This window comes from Carcharodon carcharias, chromosome 13 (assembly GCF_017639515.1).
Source record: "Carcharodon carcharias isolate sCarCar2 chromosome 13, sCarCar2.pri, whole genome shotgun sequence".
Lineage (NCBI taxonomy): Eukaryota > Metazoa > Chordata > Chondrichthyes > Lamniformes > Lamnidae > Carcharodon > Carcharodon carcharias.
In genome coordinates this window covers 129,154,939-129,182,827 of record NC_054479.1, presented here as the reverse complement: position 1 = coordinate 129,182,827, position 27,889 = coordinate 129,154,939, and the positions used below count along the sequence as shown (strand labels likewise).

The following is a 27,889-nucleotide window of genomic DNA, read 5'->3' as shown; positions in this document are numbered from 1 at the left end:
GGACAGATTGGGTTTGTCCTGCTTTTTGTGTACAGGACACACATGGGCAATTTTCCACCTGGCCAGGTTGATGGCAGCATTGTAGCTGTACTGGAACAGCTTGGCTAGGGACGCGGCAAGTCTTCAGTACTATTGCTAGAATATTGTCAGGACCCATAGCCTTAGCAGTATCCAGTGTCTTCAGCTGTTTCTTGATATCATGGGGAGTGAATCAAATTGGTTGAAAACTGGAATTTGTGATGCTGGGGATGTCTGGAGAAGGCCAAGATGGATCAACCATGTGGCACTTCTGGCTGAAGACTTTTGAAATGCTTCAGCCTTATCTTTTGCACTGATATGCCGGGCTCCTCCATCATTGAGGATGGGAATATTTGTGGACCCACCTCCTCCAGTGAGTTGTTTAACTGTCCACCACCATTCACGACTGGATGTGGCAGGACTGCAGAGCTCGGATCAGATCCATTGGTTGTGGAGTCGCTTAGCTCTGTCTATCACTTGCTGCTTATGCTGTTTGGCATGCAAGTAGCCTTGTGTTGTAGCTTCACCAGGTTGACACCTCATTTTCAGCTATGCCTGGTGCTGCTCCTGGTATGCCCTCTTGCAATCTTCATTGAACCAGGGCTGATCCCCTGGTTAAAAGCAAAATACTGTGGATGCTGGAAATCTGAAACAAAAACAGAAAATCCTGGAAAAAATCATCAAGTCTAACAGTATCTGTGGAGAGAGAAACAATGTTAGTGTTTCGAGGCTGTATAGCCCTTCTCCAGAGTATTATCCTGGGTCTCTGGATTGCCAGTCCAGTGACAATACCACTACTCCACCGCCTCCCCCTGTCAGGTCTAACAGGTTCAATGTTCTTTAGCTTATCTGGATGAAAGCAGGGACTGGAGGGAGGATGAGCAAACTGACCACAGCACTGTGGTACAGGAGGCATTGAAGTTGTGGGAGGTAAAAGGAATGTAGTAGCAGTAGGCAGCGACTTAGTGCTGCTGGACTGCACGAGATCGGTACTCCAGCACCTCCAACCATGGCCCGGGAGCAGAGTGCGAGGAAGTAGAGGCCCCGGTCCCTGGGGAGGAGAGGCTGGCTACAAGGTCCAGGAATGAAATGTTGCAGAGTGGAGCCCTATGTTTAGGCTTGGGGTAGGAAGGGTGTGAGAGAGATGGAGTGTGTGTACGAAAGTGTGTGTGTGTGGGTGGGGGGGGAAATGGGAGATGGAGAAGGAATGAGTGTGTGTGAGTGGGAGAGGGAGTGAGTGAGTGTGTGGCAGTGGGAGAGGGAGAAGGCTGTTGCTTGACTAGTTCTCCCAATTTTAGTACAAGCCAATAGATGTTAGTAAGGAGGACTTTGCAGGGTCGACAGGGCTGAGTTTGCTGTTGTCGTTTCCGGTGCCTAGGTCAATGCCAGGTAGTCCGTCCAGTTTAGACTAGTTCAGACTGACTGGTGAAAGAGTTTCTTGCATGAATGCTTGCACACATTTGTCAAGCCCCATTCACTGACATCTAGATAGGAAAATAGGAACACTACTAAACCATTCAATCCCATGAGCTTGTTCTGCCATTCAATTAAATTATAACTGATCTGAATCATAACTCTATTTACCCAATTTTGTTCCATATACTGTAAGTAAAGCTTTCTGTAATTCATCTTTTTAATAGGCTTGAATTAAATAATTAAACCGTTATATAATCAAATTCCAGCTATGCTAAAAACTATGGGCAGGATCTTTAGGTTGGTGAGCAGGGGAAGGGGCCCGCTCACCGACACGTAAAATGATGCGGGACGACATTGGGCGGAACTCCCAACGTCCCCCCGCGTCGTCTCCATTTTCAGGTTGGCCGGGGCGCAGCCGAATCAGCTGTGCGCCCACCAACCTGTCAACGGCCTAGTGAGGCCATTTTAAAAGCATTAGCATAATTAATGGACCTGTCCGTCCAACCCTAGGGTTGGCAGGCAGGCCGGGAGCCCTGGTGGGCTTCAGACAAAGCATGAAACCTCATCCATGGTTGGGGTGAGGTTTCATGAGGGTTTTTAAAACTTTAGTAAATGTTTGAGTTAAAGTGTTAGACATGTCCCAACTCATGTGACAGTGTCACATGAGGGGACGTGTCAGGGAAATTTTTTCAACAATTACCTTGAAAGTTTTAACTCTGAGCCAATCTCCCTGAGGCTGCACTTAGCCTCAGGGAGATCAATGTGCACTTTCACAAGCATGTGCAAAAGAGCACATTCCTGACTGAGGGAATCCTCCTCCCCACCCCCCCCACACCCGCACAGGGAGCGCAGAGCGTTTCCTGGCGGATGTCACGCTGGGTGGGTTTTAATTGGCCCGCCCACTTAAAATGGCAGTGTGCCCCCAAGCAGGGGCGACTATCGGAGGTGCGCCTGCCTGCACCTGCTCCTGCACTTCCCCCCCAATGGGGGGAAAATTCTTCCCTATGATTCAAAATATCACATGGTTCAAAATAAAATGCCTATCGGCACCAATATTTTTCACTCAAAAAGCATAGTTTTACTGACATTTGGGGGCTCAAATGATTAATACATAGGAAAACACATTATTAGCAGACTTAGAAATGATATGGCCAACACATTTTCTTAGAACTCCTGCATTTCAAAATTTCCCACTATATCACTGGCAGTAGGGAACTGTATAGTTAGGGGGATACACACTCTTCTCTGCAACTGAAAGCGTGATTCCCAAACTCAGTGTTGCCTGCCTAGTGCCAGGGTTAAGGACATCTTCTCAGGGCCGGTGAAGAACCTGGAATGGGAGGGGAAAGATAAGGTTTGTCATGATTCATGTGCGTACCAATGACATAGATAGGATTAAGAAAGAGGTTCTGCGAAAGGAGTATGAGCAGCTAGGGGCTAAGTTAAAAGCAGAACCTCAAAGGTAATAATCTTTGGATTACCACATGAGCCACTAGTAAATTGACATAGGATAAATAAGATCAGAGTTGAAAGTGTAGTTCAAAGATTTGAATGGGAGATATGGTTTTCATTCCATGGGAATGCTGGCACCAGAAAGAGGGCAGGTCTGGCAGCATCAGCGGAGAAGAAAAGAGTTGACGTTTCGAGTCCTCATGACCCTTCGACAGAACTAGGTGAATCCAAGAAAGGGGTGAAATATAAGCTGGTTTAGAGGGGGGTGGGGTGGGTTGGGTGGGGGGAGAGAAGTGGAGGGGGTGGTGTGGTTGTAGGGACAAACAAGCAGTGATAGAAGCAGATCATCAAAAGATGTCACAGACAACAGAACCAAAGAACACATAGGTGTCAAAGTTGGTGATATTATCTAAACAAATGTGCTAATTAAGAATGGATGGTAGGGCACTCAAGGTATAGCTCTAGAGGGGGTGGGGGGAGCATAAAAGATTTAAAAATATTTAAAAATAATGGAAATAGGTGGGAAAAAGAAAAATCTATATAATTTATTGGAAAAAAACAAAAGGAAGGGGGAAGAAACAGAAAGGGGGTGGGGATGGAGGAGGGAGTTCAAGATCTAAAGTTGTTGAATTCAATATTCAGTCCGGAAGGCTGTAAAGTGCCTAGTTGGAAGATGAGGTGTTTTTCCTCCAGTTTGCATTGGGCTTCACTGGAACAATGCAGCAAGCCAAGGACAGAAATGTGGGCAAGAGAGCAGGGTGGAGTGTCGAAATAGCAAGCGACAGGGAGGTTTGAGTCATTCTTGCGGACAGACCGCAGGTGTTCTGCAAAGCGGTCGCCCAGTTTATGTTTGGTCTCTCCAATGTAGAGGAAACCGCATTGGGAGCAACGAATGCAGTAGACTAAGTTTCTGTTTCTTCCCCCTTCCTTTTGTTTTTTTCCAATAAATTATATAGATTTTTCTTTTCCCACCTATTTCCATTATTTTTAAATCTTTTATGCTCCCCCCACCCCCTCTAGAGCTATACCTTGAGTGCCCTACCATCCATTCCTAATTAGCACATTTGTTTAGATAATATCACCAACTTCGACACCTATGTGTTCTTTTGTTCTGTTGTCTGTGACATCTTTTGATGATCTGCTTCTATCACTGCTTGTTTGTCCCTACAACCACACCACCCCCCTCCACTTCTCTCCCCCCACCCAATCCCCCCCCACCACACCCCCCAACCCCCACCCCCCCCCCCCCCCCCCCCCCCCCCCCCCCAAACCAGCTTATATTTCACCACTTCCTTGGATTCACCTAGTTCTGTCAAAGGGTCATGAGGACTCAAAACATCAACTCTTTTCGTCTCCGCCGATGCTGCCAGACCTGCTCAGTTTTTCCAGGTAATTCTGTTTTTGTTTTGGATTTCCAGTATCCGCAGTTTTTTGTTTTTACCAGAAAGAGGGAGCTGTTTTGTTGAATCAGGCTTCACTTGAACCAGGCAGGGACCAGTGTCCTGTTGAATCGAAAAACTAGAGCTGTAGAGAAAGCTTTAAACTAAATAGTTAGGGGTTGGGGAAGAGTTCACATGAGGGGAGGTTTAGAAAGTTAATGAGAAAGGACAAGGCAATAGTGCAATGTGGCAACACAGGTAATGATAATTAGAGTGTGACAGGAATGGGTAATGCTATTAGAGCGTGACAGGAAAGAACAGAGTATGCAAATATAAGAGTGCACCAGCACAGAGTAGGGAAAAATGGTAAAAATAGAAAAATTAAAGGCTCTTTACTGAATGTATGCACTAGTCATAACAAGATGGATGAATTGATAGCAAATATAGAAGTTAATGGGTGTGATAGCCATTATAGAGTCATAGTTGTAAAGTGACCATGATTGGAAACTGATTATTCAAGGGTATTTGGCACTTTGGATGGATTGGAAGGCAGGAAAAGGGTGTGGGGCTCTGTTCAATACAGAGGTCAATACAGTCATGAGAAATTATCTTGGCTCAGAAGATTAATATGTGGAATCAGTTGGGGTAGCGGTAAGAAATAGCAAGGGAAAGAAGTCACTAGTGGGAATAGCTTATTGGCTTTTTAACACTAGCTATTCTTTCAGGCAGAGTATAAATTGATAAATAATGGGGGATTGTAAGAAACGCAACTGTTAAGAAATAGAGATGGTTTAAGTAAGTTATATTTGTATTTATGGGTGTTAGGAATGAGTTTTAACTTCAATGTTTAAGTTTGATTTGTATTTTTGTATTTCTGTGTTAAGAAAAGGTCAAATTGAGTTTTACTTTCACTTTAAAAGTGCCTGCATTTCTAATGAGAGCTTTACGACTATTGCAACTAAATTAAACAAACAAGAATAGAGAAACTGGGCTGTTGCCTAGCAATAGATGTCCAGAGAGGCAGGTCCCTCCCACAGACACATACTGAAGAAACAAAAAACAGCAGATTGATTGTGAGGCTGTTTGTTCAGCTGGTTTTGAAAGTAGCTGCCCGGAGAGACTGGAGCAAAGGAGACAGATAGAAACCAGCAAAGGATGAATTCAAAAAAAGAGGAAGAGGGTAAAATATGAGAGTAAGTGGCAAGGAATATTTAAACAGATGGTAAGAACTCCTGCAAGAATATAAAAAGGAAGAGAGTAATTAAAATAAATGTTCAGAAATCACAGAATTACTGAATTGTTACAGCACAGAAGGAGGCCATTCGGCCTGTCATGTCTGCTCTGGCTCTCCAAATAAGAATTTTACATAATGCCATTTTCCTGCCTTCTCCATGTAATCCTGCACGTTTTTCCTTTTTAAATAACAGTCCAATTCCCTTTTAAATGCCTCAATTGAACTTGCCTCCACCACCCTGTCAAGCAGTGTATTTCCAGAACTTAACCACTCACTCACTTTCATATTGCTTTTGCTTCTTTTGCCATAATTTAAATCTGTGCCTTCTTGTTTTTGATCCTTTCATGAGTGGAAACAATTTCTTCCTATCTATTCTGTTCAGACCCTTCATGATTCTGGATACCTCTATCAAATCTCCTCTGTCTTCTCCTCTCCAAGGAAAACTGTTCTAACTTCTCCAAATCTCAGGGAATGAGACTGGGGAATCAATAAGGGAACCAAGGAAATGAACAAGTATTTACTGTTCATGCTGTCAGACCTGCTGAGTTTTTCCAGGTATTTTTGTTTTTGTTCTAGATTTCCAGCATCCGCAGTATTTTGCTTTTAACAAATATTCGTATCTGTCTTCACTTAAAAGGACAACAAGATACTTTGTACATCAGCATTGCCCCAGTAGATGTAATTTATTTGGATTTCTAAAAAGCATTGGATAAAGTGCAATATTAAGACACAAGATAAGAGCTCATATACTGAGGGTAATATATTAGCATGGATAGAGGATGGGCTAACAGGAGAGTCGGGATAAATGGGTCACTTTCAGATTGGCAAACTGTAACTGGCTAGGTGCCAAAGGATCAGTGCTGGAGCCTCATCTATTGTAAATCCGTATTAATTACAATCTACATTAATGACTTGATTGAAGGACAGAGTGTATTGTAGCCAAATTAAGCTGATAATACAAAGATAGGTAGGAAAGCAAATTGTGAAGTCACAAAGAATCTGCAAAAGGATAGGTTAAATGAGTAAGCAAAAATTTGGCAGATGGAATACAATGTGAAAAATGTGAGGTTAGCCACTTTGATAGGAAGAATAGAAAAGCAGAATATTATTTAAATGGACAGAGACAGCAGAATGCTGGGGTACAAAGGGATCTAGTTGTCTTCTTAAGTGAATTACAGAAAGTTAGCATACAGATGCAGCAAGCAATTAGTATGGTGAATGGAATATTGGCTTTTCTTGCAAGGGGGATGGAGTTAAAAGTAGGGAGGTTTTGCTACAACAGGGCAGGGCATTGGTGAGACCACACCTAGAGTACTGTGTATAGTTTTATTTCTCCTTACTTAAGAAGGAATATACTTGCACAAGTTCAAAGAGATTTCACGAGTTTGATACCTGGGATGTAAGAGTTATCTTCTGAGGAAAGATTAAGCAGGTTGGGCCTATACTAATTGGATTTCATGGGGAGGCAGTGGCATAGTGGTATTGTCACTAGGCTGGTAATCCAGAGACCCAGGGTAATGCTCTGGGGACCTGGGTTTGAATCCCAACACAGAAGATGGTGGAATTTGAATTCAATAAATAACTGGAATTAAAAGTCTGATGATGACCATGAAACCATCATCGTAAAAACCCATCTGGTTCACTAATATCCTTTAAGGAAGGAAATCTGCTGTCCTCTCCTGGTCTGGCCTACATGTGACTCCATACCCATAGCAATGTGGTTGGCTCTTAAAAGAAAATGCCCTCTGAGCAAGGGCAATTAGGGATGGGCAATAAATGCTGACCTAGCCAGTGACACCTACATCCCACAAAATTAGTAATAAAAAAAAAGAACGAGAGGTGATCTTATATAAACACAAGATCGTGAAGGGACTTGTCATGATAGATGCTGAGAGGATCTAGAACCAAGTAGCACAGTTTTAGATTAAGGAGCCTCCCATTTAAGATGGTGATGAGGTGGATTTTTTTCTTTTAGAGGGTCAATAATCTTTGGAATTCTCTACCCTGGAGTGCAGTGGAGGCTGAGTTATTACATTTATTCTGGGCTGACTTAGGCATATTTTTGATTTATAAGGGAGTCAATGGTTATAGGAACATAGGAAATAGGAGCAGAAATAGACCATTCCACACTGCCCTCTGGGATAGAGAATTCCAAAGATTCACAACCCTCTGAGTGAAGAAATTCCTCCTCAACTCAGTTCTAAATGGCTAACTCTTAATCTGAGACTGTGTCCCCTGGTTCTAGACATCCCAGCCAGTGGAAACATCCTTCCTACATCTACCCTGTCAAGTTCCATAAGAATTTTGTACCTCTCAATGAGGTCATCTTTCATTTTTCTAAGCTCAAGAGAAAAGCTCCTCATTGTCTCCTCATAGGACAATCCCGTCATCCCAGGAATCAGTCTGTGAACCTTCATTGCACTCCCTCCATAGTAAGCATATCGTTCCTAAGGTACAGAGATCAAAACTGTACATAATACTCCAGGTGTGGTCTCACCAAGGCTCTATACAACTGCAGCAACACTTCTCCATTCTTGTGTTCAAGTCCTCCTATAATAAAGGCCAATATGGCACTTGCCTTTCTAATTGCTTGTTGCACCTGCATGTTAGCTTTCAGTTACTTGTGAACAAGGAACCCAGGTCCCTTTGGACATCAACTTCCCAGTCTCTCTCTGTTTCAGAAATAGTCTGAATTTCTGTTTTACCTACCAAAGTGGATAACTTCACATTTTTCCACATTATATTCCATCTGCCATGTTATGGGAGACAGGAAAGTGGAGGTGAGGCCATGATCAGATCATCCATGATCTTATTGAATGGCAGAACAGGCTCAAGGGGCCGAATGGCCTATTCCTGCTCCTATTTCTTATGTTCTTATGTTAACGCAGATTCACCTTGTTGTTGAAGTAGTTTATGACAAAGTTAAACTTTAAAACTGTTCATCTAGTGCATGAACATCGTTTTGGGAAAGGTTCTTTCCACAAGTCTAGGACTGAATCATTAGCATTCATGTGTAAAAGGTATAAATTGTTGAATAAATTTTTTATCTTCAAATGTCTAATATTTGCATGTCATTTATTCTATCATGTGAATTGGGACTAATCTGTTATTCTCAGTTCCCCAAACTGTCTCAGTTGCTGCTCTTAAAGCTATACTTTTTCGTTAAAAAGTCTGGGAAAATGCCATTAATCTTAACAAGTCTGTCCTTCATCGATCAATCCTAATTGCCAGAATTCTGACCTTTCCATAATATCCCTCATACATGAAATGCATTAGGTGGCTCTTGAACACATTTATACTGTCCATCAATGGTCTTCCTAATAACTTATTTACCAAATCTAATACAATTTCCTAAAGTTCTGCCTGATTTCCCTTCACTCCTATAATTCACTGGGATTACATGTTTTGGACAAGAAGTGAATTGGAGATGTTCTATGACTCCCTAAATTGTACACTTAGCAGTAATGTTATACTTTATCCCCTATTTTCCTAAGATATTGATTCACTCTGGGCTATGCCCCCAAAACAGTAACAACTGGATACTTTAACCTAGGGCCCAGAAATAAACTTTGACAGATGATACATGAGGAAGTGGCACTGCTAATCCTGATCTCATCCTAACATTCATATATATACATCTTTTAGCACGAATGATAGGATAGCAATCAGAAATCAAAGATAAAAACAAAAAAACTGCGGATGCTGGGAATCCAAAACAAAAACAAAAACAGAATTACCTGGAAAAACTCAGCAGGTCTGGCAGCATCGGCGGAGAAGAAAAGAGGGGCGCACTGACCTCTACCTCGCGGAGGCTGAGCGTCAACTCGCAGACACTTCCTCCTACCTCTCCCTGGACCATGACCCCACCACTGAACATCAAGCCATTGTTTCCAGGACTGTCACTGACCTCATCTCCTCTGGGGATCTCCCTCCCACAGCTTCCAACCTGATAGTCGCCCAACCTCGGACGGCCCGCTTCTATCTCCTACCCAAAATCCACAAACAGAACTGCCCCGGTAGACCGATCGTCTCAGCTTGCTCCTGCCCCACAGAACTCATTTCTCATTATCTTGACTCCCTTCTCTCTCCCCTTGTCCACTCCCTTCCCATCTACATCCGTGATTCCTCTGACACCTTACGTCACATCAACAATTTCCAGTTCCCTGGCCCCAACCACTTCCTCTTCACCATGGACGTCCAATCCCTCTACATCTCCATCCCCCACCAGGATGGTCTGAGGGCCCTTAGCTTCTTCCTTGAACAGAGGCCCGAACAATCCCTATCCACCACTACTCTCCTCCGTCTGGCTGAACTTGTTCTCACGCTGAACAATTTCTCCTTCAACTCCTCCCACTTCCTCCAAATAAAAGCTGTGGCTATGGGTACCCGCATGGGCCCCAGCTATGCCTGTCTCTTTATGGGATATGTGGAACATTCCTTGTTCCAGCCCTACTCCGGCCCCCTTCCACAACTCTTTCTCCGGTACATCGCTGATTACTTCGGTGCTGCTTCATGCTCTCGTCGGGACTTGGAAAAATTTATTAATTTTGCTTCCAATCTCCACCCCTCCATCATTTTCACGTGGTCCATCTCTGACACTTCCCTTCCCTTCCTTGACCTCTCTGTCTCAATCTCTGGTGATAGACTATCCACCAATATCCATTACAAACCCACCGACTCCCACAGCTATCTCGACTACAGCTCCTCACACCCCGCTTCCTGTAAGGACTCCATCCCATTCTCTCAATTCCTTCGCCTCCGTCGCATCTGTTCCGATGATGCTACCTTCAAAAACAGTTCCTCTGACATGTCCTCCTTCTTCCTTAACTGAGGTTTTCCACGCACGGTCGTTGACTGGGCCCTCAACCGTGTCCGGCCCATCTCCCGCGCATCCGCCCTCATGCCTTCTCCTCCCTCCCAGAAACATGATAGGGTCCCCCTTGTCCTCACTTATCACCCCACCAGCCTCCGCATTCAAAGGATCATCCTCCGCCATTTCTGCCAACTCCAGCATGATGCCACCACCAAACACATCTTCCCTTCACCCCCTCTATTGGCATTCCATAGGGATCGCTCCCTCCGGGACACCCTGGTCCACTCCTCCATCACCCCCTACTCCTCAACCCCCTCCTATGGCACCACCCCATGCCCACGCAAAAGATGCAACACCTGCCCCTTCACTTCCTCTCTCCTCACCGTCCAAGGACCCAACACTCCTTTCAAGTGAAGCAGCATTTCACTTGCATTTCCCCCAACTTAGTCTACTGCATTCGTTGCTCCCAATGTGGTCTCCTCTACATTGGAGAGACCAAACATAAACTGGGCGACCACTTTGCAGAACACCTGCAGTCTGTCCGCAAGAATGACCCAAACCTCCCTGTCGCTTGCCATTTTAACACTCCACCCTGCTCTCTTGCCCACATGTCTGTCCTTGGTTTGCTGCATTGTTCCAGTGAAGCCCAACGCAAACTGGAGGAAAAACACCTCATCTTCCGACTAGGCACTTTACAGCTTTCTGGACTGAATATTGAATTCAACAACTTTAGGTCATGAGCTCCCTCCCCCATCCCCACCCCCTTTCTGTTTTCCCCTTCCTTTTCTTTTTTTTTCTTCCAATAAATTATATAGATTTTCCTTTTCCCACCTATTTCCATTATAAAAAAAAACATATATTTTTTTACATCTTTTATGCTCTCCCCACCCCTACTAGAGCTATACCTTGAGTGCCCTACCATCCATTCTTAATTAGCACATTCGTTTAGATAATATCACCAACTTTTAACTTTAACACCTATGTGTTCTTTTGTGCTATTGTTGTTGACATCTTTTGATGGTCTGCTTCTATCACTGCTTGTTTGTCCCTACAACCACACCCCCACTCCACCTCTCTCTCTCTCTCTCTCTCTCCGCCCCCCACACACACACCTTAAACCAGCTTATATTTCAACTCTTTCTTGGACTCGAACTCAAGTTCTGTCGAAGGGTCATGAGGACTCGAAACATCAACTCTTTTCTTCTCCGCCGATGCTGCCAGGCCTGCTGAGTTTTTCCAGGTAATTCTGTTTTTGTCTTTGTATCAGAAATCAAAACCTGGCCGATGATAATGCTTCCAAGTGGTGAGGATGGTGTAGACAATTATGGCCCCTCCTACTGCCTCCCCTGGCACAGAATACTAACTGAGCGGAGAAATTATCAAACCGAGGACCTTCCTGATCTCTATGAGTCATGACAATGTAACAGAATGTATTTATTCATTATCATTGCTCATATATTATGATGTATAAATATTATTGGCAATGGGCTAAAGATACAAATTAATGGTGCTTTTTTTTGAATAGGGAGCCCGAGGTAAAAGAGGCAAGAATGGTTCGCCTGGACCACCTGGAATTATGGGGTCATCTGGCAAGCAGGTATGTGTTTAATCAACAGCATGAATGTTGCCAGACTAAAGGTCAGGGATATCTATATTGTGAAGAGAAACACTGCTTTCCACTTTGGCCTCCCATGCATCAGGCATTTCCACATCAGACATAGGTTGGAATGTTAGAGCACCTCCAGGAGTGAGCCGGCAGGCGGGGGACCTTAAAATTGGATACACGGCAACGGCGCTGTGCACATCACTTACCTGTGTCCACTGATATTGTACCAATGGTAGGGGAGGCATGGGCGGCCCACCCAGTCTTGGGCCAATTGAGGCCCTTAAGGGGTCAATTAATGGCCACTTAAGACCCTCCTTCTGCTGCCTCTGGTATTTTGCCAGCAGTGAGGGCTGCCCACATTATGTGACCAGGCTGCTGGATGAAACCTGGTGATCTTTTTGTGGGCTGAGGGTAGCCCCTCTTATTCAATCGCCTTTTGCCCAATGCTCCCACCACCAACATCCCCAGCATGTTCAAACAGTCCCGGCCTTCTGTACCTAGTCCTCCATCCACCTTGCTAGGATCTGCCAGACTGGCTCTAGCAGAAGAACCCAGCTTACCTTCTAATGCAGCTCCATTGACAATCATCATTGGGAACTGCCCATAGTCCCAGCAGTGGTCACCACACCCGATGATGCTGCTTGGACGAGAGCAATGGTGGCTATCTGATTGGCCGGCAGCTGGCAGAAGCAGGACTTCATCCCTGATGAGGGCGAAAGTCTTGCCCTGAGCCAATTAACAGCCTGACAGCCAAATGGTGGTGGGCTTACAGCCGACAGGAGGGGTGGGACCACTGCCTCCATGTAAAATTCCAGCCATAAAATGCATTGTCCCATAACGTGCTTCAACTTCACAGGACAATGTGCTTCAACCTCACTGGGCCAACAGGAGCGTTTCTACTTCCCACACTGGCTGTTGCTAAGGCCATTGAGTGTAACTGCTGAACTATTGAGGAGGGGGAGAAAGCTGGAACTTTTCTGGTCCATTTCGCTCACCTATTCACTGAGCCTTCAGGGATCTTCTCAATAGCTTTTTATGTCTCGCCGTAACCTCTTTTTTGCTTGTTTTGACTTCTAAAACAAGGTTATTATGCAGTGGAGGTGACCTCGAAGGCCAGGTAAGTTTTTTTATTTATCATGTTGGGGCCGTTACCATGAGGACAGCCATTGTCACAAGGGGGCCCCTTCATGGACCATAGAGTGACCATAAATTATGGCTCCTCCTCCCACCCCCATCTGTAGAGAACCCAATGGGAAACTGCCATGTTTACTTGGCGGTTTCCCCACACAGCAGTGGGCAGCAGCTCCTCCCTGTCACTGGTAAAATGCCAGCACAGGCAGGAAATGGCCTTTAATTAGCCTCTTAATTAGTTTAATTGTCCACCCACCTCCAGTTGGTGGGCAGTCATGCAAAAGGCTCCCACCCCTGAGAGTATGCTGTGGTGGTAGGAAGTCTTTGGGCTCCCCTCCTGATGCTTTCCGCCACCATTTCAGAATGCCTCCTGTCTCTCAACCTGCCTCCAGAGGACTGGTAAAATCCAACACACTCACACACACAGACACAAACACACATTCAAACATGCACACACATTGCAACCTCATCTCTAATTGGCCACATTGCAATGGGAGTCGCCCCTACTGGATTATTCGAAGTACCTCTGTAATTATCTCCCATAAGCATTCTTTCCCTTTTATGGGGCTGCACTCTAGGGTGCTTTTATGGCCCTGTACCTTGCTGCAGAATCTCATTTTCTATCCCAAAGATCTTCCTGCTTTCTCACTTTTCAAACTTTTAAATGTGTTGAAATTAATGCAAATTGAATGATTTATACACCAGTGCTTGTGTTTGTTTACATTGGGTTTGTCAATTTTCATTAAACTGAGACTGAATTATTCTACCCATTGATAATGAAGAATGCTTAAAGCAATTAAGTTATGAACAATTACCATGTATCCACACCTTTGTTTCTTTAATTACCATTCTAGTTAAATTGATGTTGATTAAAAGTGATGGACACCCAATCGCTATCATCTTAAATCAACGGTTGCTTAGAAATAATGCTGCAAATTCTCTCTCCAAAGGCTTTTTTATCCACCTCCTACATTGTCTTTTTCTTCTGCCTTCTCACCATTTTCAAATCAAATCTCGTTGCGCCACTACCTGTTCTAACTTACCTTTTCCCAGCATCTCAAGTCATGAGTCCCTCTCATCCAGTCTTCTCTTTCTCCTGCAATCCCTTGAAATGAGGAAAACGCTTGCCACAGAGCCTTTTAATGTTGGAAGGCTGTTGCACTGCAGTTACCACATGGTTCTAGCTGACTAGGAAACTCTCCTGTTCTTACTGCCTGCCATAGGTGCATCAGAAGGATTTACAGGCTGATAATCAACCTGTTTGGCCGCATGATAAACACACCTTCCATGGCTATTAAGTTCTGAGGTAGGACTCAAACCCAAACCTTATGGTTCAGAGATAGGGATGCTATCCACAGCATCACAAGACTCCCTGCAGCTCCTGTAATCTACAGGATTCTTAAACCCAAATATAGTATTAGTTTACTTGTTGGATTTATTCTATCTTCTCTCCACTTTTCTCAATTTTGAAGTGATGTTCTGCACTATAGACTAAGGCTCTCCACTGAGGTTTCTGCATTTGACTCCAAATTACATGTTATGACAAATTATTTACAATATATTAAGCCTAAAAGGTCCGTGCTGCGGTTTGAGCTCCACACGATTCTGCTCTCACCCTTCTTCATCTAATCCCATCAACATATCCTTCTATTCTTTTCTCTCTCATGTGTTTAGTTAATTCTCCTTTAAATGCATCTTAACTAATGGAAGCTGTCGTCGACACTGCTATCGAGCGGCACTCACTCAGCAATAACCTATTCATCAGTGCTCAGTTTGTGTTCCGCCAAGGCTACTTGGCTCCAGGCCCCATTAAAGCCTTGGTCCAAGCATGGACAAAAGAGCTGAATTCCAGAGGTCATGTCTGAGTGAGTGCCTTTGACATCAAGATGGGATTTGATCAAGGATGGTATCTAGCAAAAAAGTATGGGAATCAGGGGAAAACATTCGCTGGTTGGAGTCATACAGAGTTCAAAAATAGATGATTATGATTGTTAGATGCCAGTCACCTCAGCCCCAGGACATCACAGCAGGGGTTCCTCAGTATAGCATCCTAGGCCCCAATATCTTCAGCTTTGCAGCCCTTATCTGCTTCATCAATGACCTTCCCTCCAACATAAGGTCAGAATTAGGAATGCTCATTGAGGCTTGAACAATGTTCAGTACCATTTGCAACTTTTCAGAAACTGAAGCAGTCTGAAGCAAGATCTGGGCAACACTCAGACTTGGGCTGAAAAGTGGCAAGTAACATACAAATGCCAGGCAATGACCATCTCCAACAAGACAGAATATAACCATATCCCTATGACATACAACGGCATTAACATTGCTGAATCTCCCACCATCAAGATCCTGTGGGGGGGTTACCATTGACCAGAAACTAAACTGGACCAACCATATAAATATTGCAGCTGCAAGACAGGTTAGGCTCTGCATAGTGTAACTCACCTCCTGACTCCCCAAAATCTGTCCACTATCTACAAGGCACAAATCAGACTGTGATGGAATACTTTGCATTTGCCTAGGTGAGTGGAGTTCTGGCAACACTCAAGAAACTCAGCATCATCCTGGGCACACCATCCACCACTTTAAACATTCGCTCCCTCTAGCAGTCCCTCAAAGTGAGGGGGACGCTTGCCATAGAGCAAAGCTTGCGTGTGGAGTATTTTAACATTGGAAAGCTGTTGCACTGCAGTTGCCACACAGTTCTGGCTGACCAGGAAACTTTCCTGCACTTACCTCCTGCTGTACATATATCAGAAGGATTTACAGGTTGACAATCAGCCTGCTTGGCCACACCACAAAAGCACCTTCCATAGCTAACAAGTTCTGGGGTAAGACTCAAGCACAGGGCTTCTGGCTCAGAGGTAGGGAAGCTACTCACTGCGCCACAAGACCTCCTCTCTTTAAACATTTACTCCCTTCATCACTGCACAGAGGCAGCAGTGCGTACCATGTTGACAAGTTGCAGCAACTCGCCAAACCTCCTTCAACAGCACCTTCCAAACCTGCGACCATTACCACCTATTAAGATAAGGGAAAACCACCACCTGCAAGTCCCCCCACAAGTTATACACCATCCAATATCACTTCACAGTCACTGCGTCAAAAATCCAGGAATTCCACCCCACACTCCCTCACCCCCAACAGCACTATTGGACTGTGGTCCAAGAAGACTGTTTGCCACCACTTTCTCAAGGCAATTAGGGATGAGCAATAAATGCTGGCCTTGCCACCGACGCTCACATCCAATCCATAAATAAAACAAAATCACCTCCACTACTACCTGTGCTAGGGAGCTGCACATTCTGACCACTCTCTGGGTAAAGATGTTTCTCCTGATTTCCCTTTTGGATTTATTAGTGACTGTTATAATTATGGCCTCAAGTTCTAATTTCCCCTCAAGTGGAAACATCTTTCACACCTCTGCCATATCAAAATTTTCCTAATCTTGAAGATCTTTATCCAGTCACTCCTCAATCCTTTCTAGAGAAAAGAACTCCAGCACGTTCAATCTTTCCTGATCGGGATAACCTTTCAGTTCTGGTATCATTTGCAATGATTTTTTTTGTGCATAGAAATGTTCACAGTACTCTTAAATGTAATTTAATCAAGGTTTTATGCAAGTCTAAAGTAACTTCTTTGCTTTTCAATTCTGTCCCTCTAGAAATAAAGCCCAGTGTGTTGTTTGCCTTTTTACGGCTTTACTAACTATTATTGCTACTTTTTTGTGATTTTTTCTATGTACCCCACATCCCTCTGTTCCTCTACCCCTTTTAGACACTTACTTTCTAAGGAGTATATGGCCTCCTTGTTCTTATAAAAAATGTACTACCTCACACTTATTTACCTTGAAGTTAATTTGCCAAGTGCATGCCTTTTCTACAAGCCTATTAATGCCTTCCTGTATTTTATTGCAGCCCTCATCTGTAATTCCAATTTGGTGTCATCTGCAAATTTTGAAATCTTACAAATTTTATGTGACTGATTTCATAGCTTGGATCTACGCTAAGAGATTACCACAAGCTGAGGAAATCCAAAGGAGTACACATCCTGGTATAAATGTCATGAAGCCTTTACCACTGACCCTGCTGAAGTTGGTGCTGTTAGAAAGAGGAGTTTGATGGGTTACGGGTAAAGCTAGGGCAAATATTTCATGATAGTCATCCATCTTTGTATACGAAGCATCTTCATTCTTCTGTTGCTAATTCTTTCCCTGACCTTATTTCATGAGTACTGAGGGCAGTTATAGCAATCCAATTGCTAACCTGACTTAGATCAGCCACATGAGCACAGACACAAGATCCAATGCATTCAAGGCTGTAGCATCAGATATCACTGAGAACATTGAGGATGACTGCATGTTCCTGCCATATATCTCTTCTCAACTCCCAGCATACCCTCAATCTGCTGTCTGGTATGATGAGCAGGCTGTAGATGGTGTGACCATGGACCACATGATTTCCACTTCAACCGTTTTCCTTCAAAACCAACATTCCCCTCTGAGTTCCTGCTTTCAGATGCTCAAGAACTGTTGCCTGCCCAATGATAGAAACCCCAGGAGGAGGAATGAGAGCAAATAGTACTAATGAAGGGACCCCATCACTTAATTTGACATTTGCAGCCACCAGCTCAGACAGTGGCACTGAATTTACCTTGGAAGCTTGTTTAGAATTGGGATCAGCACATGGTTGGTCAGCAGCCATTAGTGGGCTGTAATCAGGCCAGGGATAAAGGGTGGTTCATTCGCCAGCTTAATTGAAGCTGCAGAGAACTCAGATGAGGACCTCAGTGGCACAGCATATAGGAGATTGTGGAATGGACATATACACTGAGACACCGGGTGTATTGTCTGCTCTGTCACTGACAAGGAGCATGAAGGAGTCTGGATCCAACTTGGCAGAGGGGTGGCACAGAGTTTTCCCTCTCCCTCTGCCACATCTTCCTATCATCCTGCAGATGCAGAAATGCTGCCACTGCTGTCCGCATACCTCTTGCAGCTTTTGTGTGCACAGGTTACTTAGTTTTCTTCCATCACTGTGAGGATGCAGCAACACTCTCTGGCAAATTCAGAAACTCACCAAAACACCTCAAAACACTCTTGATTATTTTCAGATACTTTACAATAGAAAAAGTTCCAATAATCTAACTTTCCTGCAATCATGGTACCTGGCTATTTAAACAGAATGACTGCAGGGACCATGTTGCTGCTTCATGCTTCTTTTTTTTAAAGGATAGATTATGCAGGTGTTGCTTGGACCTACTTTGTCCAAATTTGGGATCCTGACATCACATCACCCAGTCTGTGTGGTGTCAGGATGGTGCCAAATCAATTTGTTCCAGCGTATTCAGGGGATGCACCTATATGCAGCATATCCTCAGAGAATGAATGTTGTGCGAGCCATGCATATAGCAGCCAGCAGCGCAGCCTACATTCAGGACACTCAGGTAGGTCTTCACAGTGCCACTAGCAGTGCTAAACAAATTTATTTTGCATCCCCAGTACAGCATCTGTTTCTCACACTCAGAGGGCTTTACTTTCCTTTTTATCTTTCAGGGTCTTCCAGGGAAGCTTGGCATCAAAGGTTACAAAGTAAGAGAATTTCAGCCATTTTTCTTTTTGTTTTTCATTCATTACCTAATATTGTATTTCAATCTGGGTTATGGTAGTATAGAGGTAATGTTACTGAACTAGCAATCCAGAGGCATGAACTAATAGTCAAGAGATCTTGAGTTCAAATCCCACTCTGGCAGTTTGAAAATTTGAATCCCGGCTAAAAAAAGAAAGCTGGTGTCAGTGAAAATGACCATGAAGCAGTTGGATTGTTGTTCAAAGAAGCCAGCTCCTAAAGAAGAAAACCCACCATCCTTACCCAGTCTGCTTTATGTTACTCCAGTCTCACAGGCAAAGCGATTGCCCTCTGAAGAGGCCTAGCAAGACATCCAATTATATAAAACCATTACAAGTACTTATACGGCACAGACTTCAGTGATTCAAGAAGCAGGTTCACCCCACCTTTTCAAGGGTAACTTGGGATGGGCAATAACATGCTGGCCATGCCAGTGATACCTACATCTCAAGAATATTTTTTTCAAATGAGGAAAGTGATTTAAATATGTGTCCAACCAGATGTACATGAAGGAAAGCTGGTGTCATAAATTAATTTTCCTGATAACTATTTCAGGAGGCAGCATTGGTATTGGAGCTTCAAATGAGGCTGGAGTTCTGTTCTTCAATCTTGGCTGGAGGTGGGAGGGCCTCTTCCTTATTCTGCTTTCAGGCAGAATAGGGGATGAGAAGAGTTAACAGGTTGAAGAAGAATGAATGGCTAGTGGGGTGATTATTAGATTTCCCACAGATTGGCTGATGGGTAGTCACAGACACAAAGTGAGAGTGCTGAGGGTGGATGAGGAACTCACAATTCCTTTGAAAGAATTTAGTGACGTCACAATGGGAAGGAACACATATTTTTCCAAACCCCTTATTTCTCCCAAGTGCTCAGCTTAGTGGAAATCTAAGGTGGCAGGCAGAACAAAATTCCTAAATTATTTAGATTGATTTGATTGGACTACCTTGAGTCTTTTTCTTGTGTTCATAACTGTTGCTCACTACCTGTATTTGATTCATCATTTCACGAATTTCATTGCTGCTCGCTGTTTCTTCATGGTACCCCCCTACTTACTGAGTTCTGATTCATTGTTGTTTTATGAATATGAAAGTTGAGCTACTAAGCTACAAGATTTATATAAAATGTGACATGCAAGAGTGATCCATTGAAAAGTGATAAACACATATGTATATTATAGATACTCACATGGATGTGGATGCATACTGCGATCATTAGCTGGTTGGTTTATTCAGTTCTGGGCCCAAAGTTCAAGCTGGATAGGACACCCAAGTTCATAATGAAGAATTAGTAACATTGGTGTCAAGATTTTAAATCTGATGAATGGAAGTATTGATTGTCAGTTTTACCTGTTTTTGTAATGTCTTCAGCTCCTTAATTAAAGTTGTCATGTCTCAGGTTTGGGTGTTTTACATATGAACATGTAAACTATGAGCAGGAGTCGGCCATTCGGCCCCTTGAGCCTGCTCCACCATTTGATAAGATCATGGCTGATCTGATTGTGGCCTCAATTCTTCTTTCCTGTCTGCCCCCTATACCCTATGACTCCCTTGTCAGTGAATAATTTATCTAACTCAGCCTTAAAAATATTCAATGACCCTGCCTCCACTGGTCTCTAGGGAAGAGAATTCTACAGGCTTAACAACCCTCTGAGAGAAAAAAATTCTCCTCATCTCCATCTTAAATTAGAAACCTCTTATTTTTAAGATGTGTCCCTTAGTTCTAGTCTGTCCCATAAAGGGAAGCATCCTCTCAGCATCCATCCTGTCAAGTTCCCTGAGGACCTCATATCTTTCAATAAGATCACTTCTCATTCTTCTAAACTCCAATGGATACAGGTTCAATGGATTCAGACTGCATGACCTAGACCTTCCTGTCGCTTAGCATTTCAACACACCATCCTGCTCTCATGCCTACATGTCTGTTCTTGGCCTGCTGCAATGTTCCAGTGATGCCCAATGCAAACTGAAGGAACAGCACCTCATCTTCCGATTAGGCACCTTACAGCCTTCTGGACTTAACATTGAGTTCAACAACTTCAGACCATGAACTCTCTCCTGTATCTTCACCCCTCTTTTAATCCCTTTTTTAAAATTTATTTTTATTTTTTATTTACTTATTTTTATTCATTTATTCATTGTTTTATCCCCTTTTTACTTCCTTTTTTGTCCCTTTTTCTTTCCTTCTTCCCCAACCACCTCCCTCCACCCGCCCCCCAAAAAAGGGCCATCTGCTACTTATTCCATGTTGTCCTTTCACAGAGTACTGACTCTTGTTCCACTATTCGCACATTCTGCTTTCTTATCTTTAGGCCACTATCAGCACTTTCTTTAGCCCTTACCACTACCATTAATACTTCCTTTTTCCTGTGTCCATTACATCTTTGCCAATCTCTCCTTAGACCCCACTTATCGCTGACCTTCTATCCAGCTTCGCCTGCTCCACCCCCCTTAAACAGTATGAATTTAATCACATTTCTACTTCTCTTCAGCTCTGAAGAAGAGAAATATGGACTCGAATCATTAACTCGGTTTCTCTCTCCACAGATGCTGTCAGACATGCTGAGATTTTCCCAGCATTTTCTGTTTTTACTTTAGATTTCCAGCATCCGCAGTATTTTGTTTTACCCAACCCGTCCAACCTTTCCTCATTAGATCACCCCTTCATCCCCAGAATCAGTTGAGTGAACCTTTTCTGAACTGCTTCTAATGCAATTATATCCTTTCTTAAGGAGACCAAAACTGTACACAGTACTCCAGATGCGGTCTCACCAACGCCCTCTACAACTGTAGCAGAACTTCCCTACTTTTATATTCCATTCCCCTTGCAATAAATGACAGAATTCCATTTGCCTTTCTGATCACATGCTGTTCCTGCATACTAACTTTTTGTGTTTCATGTATCAGGACACCCAAATCCCTCTGTACTGCAGAGTTCTCCATTTAAACAATATACTGCTTTTCTATTATTCCCACCAAAGTGGACAAGTTCACATTTTCTCACATTATACTCCATCTGACAAATTTTAGCCCATTCATTTAACCTGTCTATATCCCTTTGCAGACTCCTTATTTCTTCTTCAAAACTTACTCACCTACCTATCTTTGTGTCATTAGCAAATTTAGAAAACATATATTATGTCCCTTCATCCAAGTTGTTGATGTAGATTATAAATATTTGAGGCCCCATCACTGATCCCTGTGACACTCGACTGTTTACATCTTACTAATCCAAAAATGACCCATTTCTATTCTCTATTTTCTACTTCGTATTAGCTAACCAATCCTCTATCCATGCTGATAAGTTACCCTCTACACCATAAGCTCTTATTTTGTGTAGTAACCTTTGATGTGGCACCTTATTAAATGTCTTTTTGAAATCCAAATTTCCCACATCTACTGGTTCCCCTTTATCCACATTGCTTGTTTATGGTAATGTGAGGTATAATACACCTTTAAGAGAATGTGAGCAGATTGACCACGTGACTGTAAGGCCCAATAGCTATGTAACGTTAATGTTAGTCTAGAGTAGGATCTGGTTGGGAAAGCACACAATATGTTGGTGCTCTGTGGTCTATGTAAATAAATAGCCTGTGCTTAATTTCATATTGGTCTCTGCGTCTGCAGTATTTTGTAACTGAAGTGAATCAGCCATGCCTTGGAGGCCACTTGTAAGTACAGCCCTCACCACAGTCGTCGAAGTTATCTCCCTCCAGTATGCCACAATTTGGCCACATTGAACTGTTTGATCAGACCACCGATGGCTGGTCACATTATACTGAAAGCCTTGCATTTTTCTTTTTGGCCAACGGCATATCGGGGGAGGAGAAGAGATGGGAGATCCTCTTATCGACATGTGGCAATAAAACATACGGCCTAATTCGTAGTCACCCAATGCCCCAGATGCCAAGAGCCTTGATGAGTTGGCGAATCTTGTGAAAAGCCACTTTCAGCTGAATCCCTTGGTAACAACACAGTGTTTTAAACAATTCGAGGTATCGCACCCCTGGAGAGACAGTCGCTTACTATGTAGCAGCCTTAAAACAACTGACAGTGCACTGTGAGTTCCAGATGTCGATTAATGACATGTTAAGAAACGAATTAGTGTGTGGGATTAATGAAGGCGGCATTCAAAAAAGGTTGTTATCAGAAATAAATTTAGACTTCAGCAGGGTTGGAGCTTGCAATGGAAAGCACAGTCAGGGATTCAGAAGAAATCAAGGGAGCACAAAATGGCATCGTTCTTTGCGTTGGAAGGGAGGTACCAGCTAGAAATTGCACGGAAGCACAGGGCTCCGTGGAAAGGCGGGAAAAAGCTACCATTTAATAGGCCAGCAAAAAACTTTGGTTCAGTGGATACAAAACACATTAATAATGGCAGAATTGGAGCCAGACAGCCTACAAATCAACCACAGTTTAAAAGAACTAAGTGTTTCTACTGCCATTGCAATGGGCACGTTATGCAATATTGTAAAGAAAGTTTGAGGCAAAATTTCAAACAAAAAGACAGAAATTTATATAATGGAGGAACCAGAAGAAACAGAATCAGATAGTTACTCACTATACAACTTAAAAATGGGTAAAACAGAGCCAATCTATGTGACAGTAGAAGCCAACAGAAAACCCATTCGAACGAGGGTGGATATGGGTGCATCCATGGCAGTCATGAGGAACACACGTTTAAGTATCTGAATGGAGGAGGTCATTCACTAAAGCTGGAAAACTCAGATGTCAGACTAAAGACATATACTAGTGAAAACATACCAGTAAAACGTATAAGCAAGGTTCCAGTACATTATGGAAGCCAGTCTGCTAATCTATCCCTAATAGTGATAGCAAGGGAGGGTTGAACTCTGCTTGGTGAGAATTGGCTTAAGGAAATAAAGTTGGAGTGGGCTGAGATTTCTCAACTCAGAATGAAAGATCTGCAAGAATTATTACCGAAATATGCCTCTGTGCTCAGGGAAGAGCTCGGGAAGATTCAAGGGCTGCTAGCTAAAATCCACGTGGACCCTGGATCCACTCCCAGATATTTGAAGGCAAGGCCAGTCCCCTGTGCATTATGAGAAAAAGTGGATATTGAGTTGGACAGGCTGGAAAGGTTGGGAAACTTACAACCTGTACAAGTTTCCAAATGGGCAGTGCCCACAGTTCCAGTACTAAAGCCTGACCAGAGTGTGCAAATATGCCAGGACTACAAGTTGACCATTAACAAATTGGACAGACTTGATAGGTACCCTATATCAAAAAATGATGAATTGTATTCCAAGCTGGCAGGGGGAACTGCACATACGAAACTTAACATGAGTCACACTTACCAGCAAGTCGAGCTGGAAAAGGCCTCTCAGGATTTTGTGACTATCAACACACATAGGGGGCTATACCAGGTTACCCTTCGGAGGCTCATCAGCTTGGACCATTTTCCAACGGACTATGGAAAATTTACTCCAAGGTCTCCCCCATGTGGTAGTTTATCTCGATGATGTCCTAGTAACAGGACTAACTGATGAAGAACACCTGGCTAACTTGGAAGAGGTATTGAAGCGCTTCTCGCAAGCCGGAGTACGCTTGAAAAGGAAAAATGTATCTTCCAAGCCAAAGAAGTGATTTACCTGGGTGATAGGGTTGACTCGCAGGGCCTTCAACCAGTAGAAGACAAGGTGAGAGCTACTTGTGAGGTGCCAGCCCTGAAAATTGCCACAGAACTCAAGTCCTTCTTGGGTACAGTTAACTACCATGATCATTTTCTCCTAAATTTGTCAATAGCACTGGCTGCATTATACAGGTTACTCAGGAAAAACCACAGGTGGACTTGGCAAGCCCCACAACAACAGGCTTTTATGGCAGTAAAGCGATTATTATATTAATCAGCACTGTTGGTACATTTCGACCCAAAGAAAGAATTGATTTTAATCTGCAATGCATCTCCTTACTGAGTAGGGACAGTACTCTCCCACCAGACAGCAGATGGTTCCAAACGGCCCATTGGCTACACCTCAAGTATATTCAGTGTGGCAGAACGAAGATACCCACAATTAGAGAAAGAAGACTTATCCATTTTACTTGGCGTTAAGAAATTCCACCAATCATCCATGGTTGCCACTTCACCATCATATCTGACCACAATCCATGACTAGACTTGTTTGGGGAAGATATGGCAATACCCTCAGTCGCCTCAGCACACATCCAAAGGTGGGCATGGATTCTAGCTACTTACGAATGTACTTTTATCCACCAGCCGGGAAGCCAGATTGCCAATGCCGATGCGCTGAGCCTCTAAAGGACAGCAATGTAAACATCCCCATCCCTCAAGAAGTAGTCTTGTTATTAAACTTTCTGGATTCATCACCAATGAATGCCAAACAGATCAGAGAATGGACAGACCGTGATCCAGTTTTGTCTCATGTCAGGGAACAAGTCTTGCAGGGATGGTCTAATGAGCCAAAGTCGGACAAAATGAGCCCTATTTTAACAGGAGATATGAGCTCACCTGCCAGAATGACATCTTACTGTGGGGAGCAAGAATCATTGTGCCTCCCACAGGAAGACAACCATTATTGATAGAATTGCATAGTGCTCACCCTGGCATGAAAATGTTGGCACACAGCTACTTATGGTGGCCAGAGATGGACATTGAAATCGGAAACATGGTCAAGTGCTGCATGCAGTGCCAACAGGTGCAGAAATTGCCTCCTTCTGCTTCACCATATCCTTGGGAATGGCCAAGAAGGCCATGGGTCTGCATCCATGTTGACTACATGGGGCCTTTTTTGGACAAAATGTTCCTCTTACTTATCGATGCTCACTCGAAATGGATGGATGTATACAAGGTGAGATCACCCACATCTGCTGCCACCATAGACAGATTGAGTCAGAGTTTTGCGTTACACTGATTATCAGAGATAATAGTGTCTGATAATGGAACGGCATTCACAAGCGAGGAATTCCAAAGACTTACAAGCCTCAGTGGCATAACACATGTCAAGACCTTGCCATACCACCCTGCATCCAATGGGTTGGCCGAGAAGGCAGTCCAGACCTTCAAGGTCAGAATGAAAAAACGAGATGGGGACTCTATAGCAATGAAGTCATCACGTTTCCTGCTCAGCCAAAGGACAACGCCACATACGACCACCAGTATTGCCCCCGCAGAGTTATTAATGGAGTGGTGCATCAAGACACCATTGAGCCTCAAAAGGCCGAATTTAGGGGGGAGTGTAGAGAGAAGTCAGGGGGCCTAGAAAAATGAACACGATTACCGTAGTCATGAAAGAAACTTCGCTGTAGGAGAAGCAATTTTTGCAAAGAACTTTAGAGATGGGCCCAAATGGCTATCAGGTGAAGTCAGTGCAGTGACAGGACCCCTGTCCTACCATATATCGATTGAAAGTCGAATAATCAGGAGACATGAAGACCACCTCAGGAAAAGGAAAACAGATCCACAAGAAAAGGCGTGCCAAACATTCCTTTTGGAGTCAACACCACAGGTAGAAGGAGCTCCTCTTGCTTTGGAAGTACCTGTTGAACCCGTTGAGGGGGGGAGCAGCTAGTGGACAGGTAACTCCTGTGAGGGAGGCCTCACATAAATCACCCAAAGTTGTAGAACTACGATGGTCGACATGTTTGAAAAAGCCTCCTGAGAGACTGAATTTGTAAATAGTTCATTTTTGTAAATAGTTAATATATTGTAAAACAAACTTTCAAGTAAAGGAGGAGGGATGTGGTCATTTGAGGTGTAATACACTTTTAAGAGAATGTGAGCAGATTGACCACGTGACTAAGGCCCAATAGCTGTGTAGAGCAGACTACCATGTCAATGTTAGTCTAGGGTAGGGTCTGGTTGGGGAAGTACACATTGGGCAGCATTTTCTGGTCGGCGAGTGGGGGTGGGGCCCACTCGCCGACACGTGAAACGACATGGGGTGACGCCGGCGTGCGTCCCGACATCAACCTGCGACATTTAGATTATCACATCAGCAGGCGCACAGCCACCAACCTGTGAACGGCCACTTAAGGCCATTAGTGAGGTACTTAAAACACTTAATGGATCTGCCCGTCCAATCTTAAGGTTGGTGGGCAGGTGAAGAGCCCAGGTGGCCTTCAGAAAAAAAACATGAAACCTCGTCCATGGGCAGGGGGATGAGGTTTCATGAGGGTTTTAAAATCTTAACATACTCTTCAAATAAAAGTTATAGACATGTCGCAGCTCATGTCGCTTCCGGGTGCATGTCGTACTGGGCGGGCCTTAATTGCCCCGCCCATGTAAAATGGTGGCATGCCCCCGGCCGGGGGCACCAATCGGGAACCCGCCCACTCCCACACAATCCACCCGATTTGGGGGGTGGGGGGGGGGGGGGGGGAAATGCTGCCCATCATGTTAGTGCTCTGTTGTCTGTGTAAGTAAATAGCATGTGCTTCATTTCATATTGGTCCCTGCAAAGCAGTACTTTGTAATCAACTCACCTGCAACCAGTTCACGAGCAAAGCGATCCCGTAGTGGAACATAACATTGTTACTTCCTCAAAGAACTCTAATAAATTAGTCAAATGTGATTTCTCTTTCACAAAACTATGTTTATTCTGCCTGATCATATTAAGATTTTCTAAGTGCCCTGCTATAACCTCCTTAATATTAGATTCTAGCATTTTTCCTATGACAGATGTTAACCTAACTAGCCTATAGGTTCCTGCTTTCTGTCTCCCTCCTTTCTTGAATAGAGGAGTTACATTCATTTTCCAACTCATGGCACTTGCTCAGAATCAAGGGAACTTTAGAAAATTACAACCACTGCATCTACTATCTCAGCACCTACTTCTTTTAAGATCCTAGGATGCAGGCCATCAGGTCCTGGGGATTTGTCAGCCTTTAGTTCTAATAGTTTTCTCACACCCTTTCCTTGTTTTAAGCTCCCCCATCCCTTTCGCCTCTTTATTTAAAAGTATTTCTAGGATGTATTTGTGTCTTCTACAGTGAAGCCAGACACAAATATCTGTTCATCACTTGCTTCATTTCCTTATTTCCCATTCTCAATTCCCCTGTCTAACTCACTAGCATACCAACACTCACTTTAGTTACTCTTTTCCTTTTTAAATACTTGTAAAAACTCTTGGCTATCGGTTTTTATATTTCTAGCCAGCTTTCTCTCATATTCTAATTTATCTGCCCAATCTTCTGACTTACCACTAATCTTCACACAATTGTACACTTTTTCTTTCAA

At 43.6% G+C, this 27,889-nt stretch overlaps 1 protein-coding gene across 1 annotated transcript in view; it reads left to right on the top strand.

Moving 5' to 3' along the window:
• The window catches only part of LOC121286153 (collagen alpha-1(VII) chain-like), a 190,725-nt gene that overhangs the window by 5,787 nt on the left and 157,049 nt on the right, over positions 1-27,889 (top strand). The window contains exons 2-3 of the mRNA XM_041203134.1: positions 11,838-11,909; positions 18,604-18,639. Of these exons, the coding sequence (XP_041059068.1) occupies positions 11,838-11,909; positions 18,604-18,639 (108 nt within the window). The remainder of the gene's footprint in view (positions 1-11,837; positions 11,910-18,603; positions 18,640-27,889) is intronic.